We start from the raw sequence: 8,894 nt of genomic DNA, 5'->3' as shown, positions 1-8,894 counted from the left end.
AGCTTTTCAAGTTTTAAATGGTTACAAATGATTATTATTTGCCCTTTTGAGGAATGTAGGGTTTGAATGTTAGTTAGGAAAACTCATGTGAAAAAGATCAATTCCTAAATTAGTATAAATTTGAATAAACACAGATTCTGAATGGTTCCATTCAAACCCAAATGGATTTGAAACAAATTATCGAAAGGGGAAATGAAAGTCAAAATTGATGACACAATTGTCAACCCAAATGAACGTTTCAACAAATAACAACTAGTCAAGAAACATTTGAACCCAAGAATGTTTTAAAAATAGCAACCACAGATCTAAGTAAGAAGCAGAAATTGGAACAGGAGCCTGGCAGGCAGGCTAGCACTGATTGAGAATAATTGATGAAGTTGCAATTTCAACTCATCAAAATTCTCAACAATCACATGTCAACAATCATCCCTAATTGATTAAACTAGGCATTGCTTTTTGACTTAATCACCACCCAATCCTTTCACTTTTTTTAATAGTATAAGAATAGCAATGTTACGAATCATTTAATATTTAGTTTGTGTTCATGCCCTTGTTTCCTAGCAATCAAACCGAGAATGTCAAAAGAAGATACACCCATTATCCTGCATGTGAACCTAATTTGGCCTTAGCATAACTTGGCACGACCCTGGAAAAGTTTCTTTCCTAATGTCGTTTCTTTTGAATTATTCTACCACTGCCTCTCTACTCGAAACAGCAGCTTGACGTAGATCGGCCAATGCCCTTCAACCTGGCAGCAAAAAAGTTATACACCTCTATCAAAGAAAAAGTTGACCAGAGAATTCAGGTAAAACTTTAAATGCCCCCCCATGTGTTACCAAAGGACAATGACAAAAGATGAAGTTTAATTGATTGAAGTAGATGTACCGCATTCACGTTTTGGGTGAGTCTAGTGAGAGTCGGGACTGGAGCCTGGAGGACAGCATTGGGGAAATAACAGCTGGAAAAAAGTGCCCTACATCTTTGAGTCAAATGTCAATGAGTTGAACGAGAATATTGTATGGAATGGCCTGAGGGATTAACAGTAAGAACACTGTTCCGTAACAGATTGTATAATTAGCAGATAGAAAATTGGAGATAACTGAGAAGTTTCCTGGAAGGTTCAGACTTCAGACTTCAGACTTCAGAACCTGGTTATAAACGTAGTTGCAGAAGGAAAAGATACATTTCCAAATGTCTCCCCTTTCACGTGAAAGTTTCCATAGGCTTACTTTAACAATCATGCCTCATAACTTTTAATTTTGATCTTATGTGCTAGTACAAATGATGTATATGCTACTGCCAGACTCTTTACATAGTGCAAGATATAAAATAAAAATGTACTATCTGTGTCTTGTTTCATTGAATTTACTGAAACTTTAAACATCTTGAAATACTACCATTTCTTGATATGAGCATCAAGCTTGAATTTGGATTTTATGGTGTTTATGATATCCATAATTTGAATCACAAAGTTAATATACAAAATCCATGAAGAAAGAAAAACAAGTAGACAAAACTACCATGCACATTCCCATATCAAAATAACCATGGTTAGGACATCTACCAAAGTGGAAAAGAAACATATTAAGAAAATACAGAAGAAAAGATACAGAGTTAACAGTCAAGACGATGAGCAGTAACAACTGAGCAAGCCCAGGCACAAAATGAACAGGTTCTACCTTCAAGCAGGGAATTAGTAGTAGTATCATTTTTATCTGACAGTGCAGGCGACTGCGTAAGCCCATGATTTAAGGTGCTCTTTCATGGCCAAACCATCATTCAAAGGAGGCATTTTCGTGTAATGTTGGCTTTCAGAGTTTGGATATCCATATGTTTCTTCAGAAAACCAAGACTCAGAAGCAAGGTTACCATGGAACCCCAGATCAAGCTCTCCAAGAACTTTTCTCTTGCTTCTTTTCCTTCTCCTCCTCCTCCTTCTTCTCTCTGACTTCTCTGTTGGCCTTGCAAACTCCACCTCTTCAACTGGGTCTGGCTGCACTATCCGATGCTCAAATTCCACGGCAATTTCACCACACTTGGGGCACCTTGGAACTAAAATCTCAGTGCTAGGAGCCTCATTTTGTTGATCCTGAGAAGTACTCTGAGTGTTGTGTTTTGATGGTACTTCTTCCTTGACTATGTCTTCATCAAGGGGACCCTTGTGCTCCAATGTTGTTATTGTGAGCACATTGTTGAAAAACCATAGGGAGTCCAAACTCTCCATGACCTTCCTCGAGCCATCCATGAGAGGACCAAAGACCGCAAAACAAGACTTATAAACGTGAATAAAACAGAGGAAATCAGTAGTAGCTACACTTACATTTGGCTTCATTATCTTGACAAAGCATCAGGGGAATTTTGTTTTTCTGAAATGACAAGGCTAACCCTTTGTGCTATGCTTATTTCGATGGTGAATCTTGGAAGAAAGAGGGTACTTTGGGCCTACTGGAAAGAAAAAACCGGCAGCTTGAGTCAGTGGGCTGTTTGGGGATTTGAAAAGCGTATTTACGGAAGAAGAAAAGAAATCAGCCAACGGTCGAAAACAACGCGGACGAGTACAATTATTCTACCCTTAAGACATTTCTTATTAGTTGGCATTGGTTATTATTGCGTGTTTTTAGCACTTTTAATCCTCAATTCGCTATTACTTTAGTATTGCAAATGCTAAATCCTTTTTAAAGATGAAGAAAAGGTTATAAAGATGACTTAAAAAGAGTGTGATTAAAATAATCTGAAAGTTAATTTTCTATAATCACCTTTTCAAGTTTGTTTAATCTTTATTGTTCTCCAATTAAATTTTCAAAGAATTTGAATATATATCGAGTATATACATCCACTATTAAATTAAATGTTCAGGTATGTATTTATTATTAATTTAAATAATCAACATTTTATCTATAAGAAATCATGAAAAAATTTAGCAAGTTTTAACTAAAGAGGCATAATTCATGACATTGTCTTTCACTTATTATGATAATTCTAAAGCACAATGTTTCCTACTCATAAGTGGCTGGCCAATCATAGAGCAACTTTAGCCTTTAGGAGAATCTCCACTAACTTTGGGCTCGGCATGTAGCTTTTCTTTGGGCTCAACTTTGACTTTGGGATGAATCAAAGCGGGTCTTCTTGATTCTATCCCTTATTTTCATGGACCTAACATGCCCATACTTGAACTCATTTTCCATGTGTTTTATTTTTTATGTATTTAATGGCTGCAGCTCTAGAAACTAACTAAATGGAGTTCAAAATTCCAGCTTCAAAGCAAAGCAATAGCCTTTTTCTGTTAGGTGATGAGTTAACATCACAATTTGTACCTTATCAATTTTTTTTGGGGACAAAACTTGCATTAACACTTCATTTATTTTGGTGCAAAGTGACAAATATCTGCTACTACTAAACAAAGAAAATATAAAAGTTGCCTCAGAGGCTGAGACGGAATTAACAAGGGGATTTCCCTTGATTTTCAGACAAGACAATGATGTGAAACAAATTGAGATATATTCGTGCATCTCAGAAATTTAGTGGAAACTTACACTCAGACACAACTTGTTTAGTTCTTTTTGCAAAAGAAAAATCCGTTTAGAAATTTTGAGACGTCGACTTTTTCTAGTTTGGTAGGCGCTAAGATCAACATCCATAGGCTAAGAGCAAACAAATTTATGTAAAAACTGAAGACCCAGTAAATCGTCAATTCATTAACGAAAAAAACTGCAGCCAAATCTAATTTTATTTACAAATTAAACTGAAACGAAGAAAACCGATTGCAGAATACAGTATCTAAGATTAAAATCATGTAAAGAATTAGAGAGAAAAATAGAGATAATCCCCCCCCCCAAAAAAAAGAAAAAACCAAAACTTTGAACTGTGAATCCTCATCATCTGACTGTAGAGGCGACAGTATGAGCCCACAATCTAAGGCTGTCTTTCATGTCAATCTCATTGCCCAAAGCAGGGACTCTCCAATTCATCAAAGGGTTTTCCTTTCTTCTTCTTCCTGAAACTTCCCATGCTTCTGAAAGATAAGGCCTTGAAACTTCAGCCTTATCAGCTTCCTTACTCTCTTCTTCACCCTCTTTCTTTCCCAATCTTTGCAACCCAGGAATTATCTCAACCAACCTTGAATCCTTATTATCTTCCTCTGAGAAAACAAAGCCAAGATCCATGAACCCTTTTAGCTCTTCAAATTCCAAGTCTGACAAGCTCTTACTTATACCCTTCTTTCTTCTTGTAATTCTCGTACTTGTAACCGCCTTGTTATTAGGTGCCTCTTGAATATTACCATCCGCCTCTTGCAACTCTTCTTCTGTAATTTCTTTGCCTGAAATAATTTTATGGAGCTTTGGTGCGTGGAGAACTGAGTCTGGTGAGAAAGAACCATTACCTAGGAAGCTTGTGCTTAAGCTCAACTGGTCACTCATGGACCTTGTATGGAGCGTTGGGGTGCGTTTAAACTCCGGTTTTGAGGAGTTTTCTTCATCTTGGCGATCTGGATTTGGTTCAAAACTTGTTGATGGTGATGGGGATAAATGCTTCTTGAAGATTTCCATCTCAAACCAGCATGAATCAAAGAGCTTGATAATTTCCCCTGATTCCATTAAAGGCAGCTCAAGAAAGCAAAAAGGATTTTCCCAAGATTCTGAAATTTGTGAGGTTATGGTTTAACGCAGACCTTGATCCTTAATATATATATATATATATAAAATAGCCCAACTGTGTAACTCAAAAACCCTTAGCGCCGCCGTACACAAATGACGGGTAAAAAATTCAAGGGAAGAAACACACGTTTTCCATGGGGTATAATGGTAATGACCAAAAAGAAAGTATTGCTTAATTACATTATTGGTGTTAACCTTGTTTTACTTTTATGTTTTGTCAGAGGGAGTTGCTTTTTCCTGGAAGCAGAATTGATTGGAACGTGCGGACATGACGTGGCTTTAAGAAGAAGCAAAAAGAAAAGAAAAAGAAAGATAGAAATTATTGCGTGTGGTGGAACTTGAATTGGTGTTGAGGTTACTAGATTATCCCAAGATAAACTACCGACGATGATGACGACCATGACCCAGCATCTTTTTTTCCTAAAGTCTGGATCAACTTCCGTTTATAGCTTCTTGGTCGTATTCACCCAACGATTACTGATACATGCGGTTGTTGTAATGCTCTTGTCTAAATTTCAGAAACCAAAATTAATTGCATTCCACAAAACAAAAATAAAAAATGATATAGTTTACATACATATACGAATTTTTATACTATCAATTTGTTTAGTATATATTAATCGGGGTAGATTCACTTAACCCGATTCATATATCAATAATAAAAAATTATAAATAAATAGTTAGACAATCTCAAAGACGGCAAAGGATCATGACAGAGAGAATTTAGACTTTAAATGAAGAAATTTTCAAAATTCGAGAAAATTATAACGTGGCAGCAGACGGCGTGCTATGCATAAATTCAGACTCAAACTACAAAACCAGAATAAAATTTTCACAATGATTCAAAGGGCTTTTACGTCAAAGATTTATTCGCTTTAAGGAATATTCTGATCCTCCAAATGTGAATAATCTGTTTATAATTGGTTAGGTTAGGTCTGGAGATCCAATTCCCACGTGCGAAGTACACGTGTCAGCCTTTTCTCTACCAACAATTTGCTCAACAACTAGGCCGTGGGATTATTAGTAAAACTTAATCATTATGAGATATTAGCAAAACTGTTAGTATTCTGTTTAAATAATTAAGACTTTGTGGGAATAGAGGTATGGCATTGTCAGGCCAATGCAATAATATTTATGTGGGAAAGCATGGATCACGATTATTAATTTAAAATTAAATACGTGTTTAACTTTAAGGTTTGAAGGTAGTTAAAGTGATTAAAGAGATTAAATCGTAAGTCCTAACACTGAAAGGTTGACTCCCGTAATAAATAATAGAATATATATATAAAAGCACGTGGTATTTGCAACCAAAACTTCAAACAACTATTTGAAGTTTGATGGCAGAATAACATACTAACTTTGAATTGCTTCGGTTTTTGTCAAAATATCGAAAACAGTAAGCTTTTTGTGTTCATCGGATAAGAATTGGAAGATTAATAAAGCAATATTTCAAGGTCGTTAATTCTTTTATCTTCCGTGAAAACTTACATGTCAAATCTTTTATATTAATTAGTTGTTTTAAAAAAAAAATTATACTAGAATTTATAAATGTGTATATATATATTAAACATATTTATATATTGTAAATAAGTTTTTCTTTAATTTAATAAATGTATCTATTTATATATATTTAATCACATTTTCTGTAATGTATTCTGTCATGTAATCTGTTTGTGATATTTTTTACGATATTTTCTATTTGTAACGAGTTTTGTCATGTAATATGTTCTGTAATGTGTTTTTTCTCATTATTTGTTCTGTCGTGTGTTTCATCATATTATATGTTTATTACAGTATGTCATTAATCGATTTTAAAACTTAATATGACTTAATTTCCAAACTCAAGTCGACATTTTCCACACCATTTTGAGTTTGAGAAAAAATGTTAAGATTATTATATAAATTATCAAGTTACAGTTATAATACATTATTGTTATCTAATTAAACTATAATATCTAATTACAGATATATATATATATATATATATATATATATATATATAACTCATTCACAATTACAACATACATAATTTTAAAATATAATATTTATGTTCAGATGTATAATAATAAAAATAATTTAAATTAATATATATATGTAAAAGATAATACAAATATGAACTTCCTAACAACTTTTACATACTACAAGAGTATAAAAAAGGAACAAAGAAAATAGAAAATAGAATTTAGAAACATAAATCCTGAAAAATATTAATATGCAAATGACAAGTGACAACTTCATAGTTACAATGAGCGATGGTTTTCCAAAAATTAAATGTTTAATATTAATCCTGAATGCATGGATCACGATTATTAATTTAAAATTAAATACGTGTTTAACTTTAAGGTTTGAAGGTAGTTAAAGTGATTAAAGATATTAAATCGTAAGTCGTAACGCTGATAGGTTGACTTCCGCAATAAATAAAGAATACCAAAAGAAATACTAATAGGCCATGCTGGAGCGTGGGATCGAGAAATTACTCTTTTTTTTCTTTCTTTCGTTTTCTGCAGAGTGGGGCAGGTTACTTGAAAGAATAATAAAATACATACAAGCACGTGGTATTTGCAACCAAAATTTCAAGCAACTACTTGAAGTTTGATGGAAGAGTAAGATCGAATCGCTTCCGTTTTTGTCAAAATATCGAAAACAGTAAGCTTTTTGTGTTCATAGGATAAGAATTGGAAGATTAATAAAGCAATATTTCAAGGTTGTTAATTCTTTTATCTTCCCTGAAAATCCAAGTGTCAAATTTTTTATATTAATTAGTTGTTTAAAAAAAATCTTTATCTTATAATTTATAAATATATATATATTAAACATATTTATAATTTAATAAATATATCTTTTTACGACATGTTTCATCACATTATCTGTAATATGATCTGTCTGTGACATTTTTTATTTGTAACGAATTTTGTCATATAATATGTTCTACGACTTGTTTTGTCACACTATTTGATCTGTCATATGTTTCGTCTAATCATATGTCTACTACATTATGTCATTAATCGATTTCAAGACTTAATTTGACTTAATTTCTAAACTCAGGTAGGTAGTTTCCATACCATTTTGAGTTTGAGGAAAAATGTTAAGATTATTATATAAATTATCAAGTTAAAGTTATAATGCAATATTGTTATCTAATTAAACTATAATATCTAATTAGTTATATATATATATATATATATATATATATATATATATATATAAACTAATACAAATATGAACTTCCTAACAACTCTTACATACTACAAGAGTATAAAAATGGAACAAAGAAAATGGAAAACAGAATTTAGAAACATAAATCCTGAAAAATATTAATATGCAAATGACAAGTGACAACTTCACAATTACAATGAGCAGTGGCTTTCCAACTTTCTTCGGAAATGGCCTTACCGACCTCTCTACAAGCTTGTCAACTAGTTTCATTTATTAAGCTAAATTAGGTACCTTACCAATTTTAGAACATGTTTGACCTTTTTTTTTTTTTTTAACTTAAAAAACTATTATAAAACTCTTATGAAAAATAATAGTTTTTAAAATTAATTTAAAGTTGTTTGATAAATTTATTTTTTATAAGCTTTATTTTATAAATAAACTGTTTGACAAAACAACTTATATAAACTCTAATTTTAATTAAAATTACCATAAATGGTATTTAATAAATAACTTTTTATAAATCACTAATTTCTTTTTTTAAAATAAAAAAATTAACTTTATTTTTTATCTATTTAAAATAAATTTTTAAAAATATAATTTTTTTATATAACATAAATTTTAGAATTAATAATAAATCATAAAAAAAATAAAAGAAAGTAGGGAGTCGACTACTAAAACTCGTAACCCTAACAATAAAGGAGAACGCAAAAAAGAAGAAGAAAAGTATAAAGTGAGAGTAATAATTTAGAAAAATCACATTTAGCTATTGATATCCTTACTAACAAAGTTCACCTCCATGAACAATATTACCTTAACAATCATAATCAAAAAATATTATTTCAATTTTTATCAAATTTATTTCAACAACAATTGACCTATTTGATTAATTATTTTAATCAAAATTATCAAATTTATATACATCATAAAAAAGTTAAGAATAAATAAACATCATATAATTATCATATCAAACAATAAATTGAGAAATATCAACTAATAAAGAGAGTTTTCGAAGTTAAAAAAAAAACGATAGAAAATAAAACAAAAAACAAAATAGAAAGAAAAAGAAAAAATAATACAGTTTTG

The 8,894-nt window shown here is 31.5% G+C and overlaps 2 protein-coding genes across 2 annotated transcripts; both read right to left on the bottom strand.

Annotated features, from left to right (window-relative positions):
• Positions 1-1,421: 1,421 nt before the first annotated feature.
• LOC148762262 (uncharacterized) lies at positions 1,422-2,397 on the bottom strand. The gene has a single exon (XM_088807396.1). It carries the CDS (start codon positions 2,330-2,332, stop codon positions 1,712-1,714), a length of 621 nt encoding a protein of 206 aa, XP_088663522.1. The 5' UTR covers positions 2,333-2,397; the 3' UTR covers positions 1,422-1,711.
• A 1,259-nt stretch (positions 2,398-3,656) lies between these two features.
• On the bottom strand, positions 3,657-4,674 carry LOC18596650 (uncharacterized). The gene has a single exon (XM_007025262.3). It carries the CDS (start codon positions 4,593-4,595, stop codon positions 3,876-3,878), a length of 720 nt encoding a protein of 239 aa, XP_007025324.1. The 5' UTR covers positions 4,596-4,674; the 3' UTR covers positions 3,657-3,875.
• Positions 4,675-8,894: the final 4,220 nt, after the last annotated feature.

The sequence above is a fragment of the Theobroma cacao genome, chromosome 6, assembly GCF_053813885.1.
Source record: "Theobroma cacao isolate CCN51 chromosome 6, ASM5381388v1, whole genome shotgun sequence".
Lineage (NCBI taxonomy): Eukaryota > Viridiplantae > Streptophyta > Magnoliopsida > Malvales > Malvaceae > Theobroma > Theobroma cacao.
The sequence above is the reverse complement of the archived record's forward strand: the minus strand, read 5'-3'. Positions and strand labels throughout refer to the sequence as shown.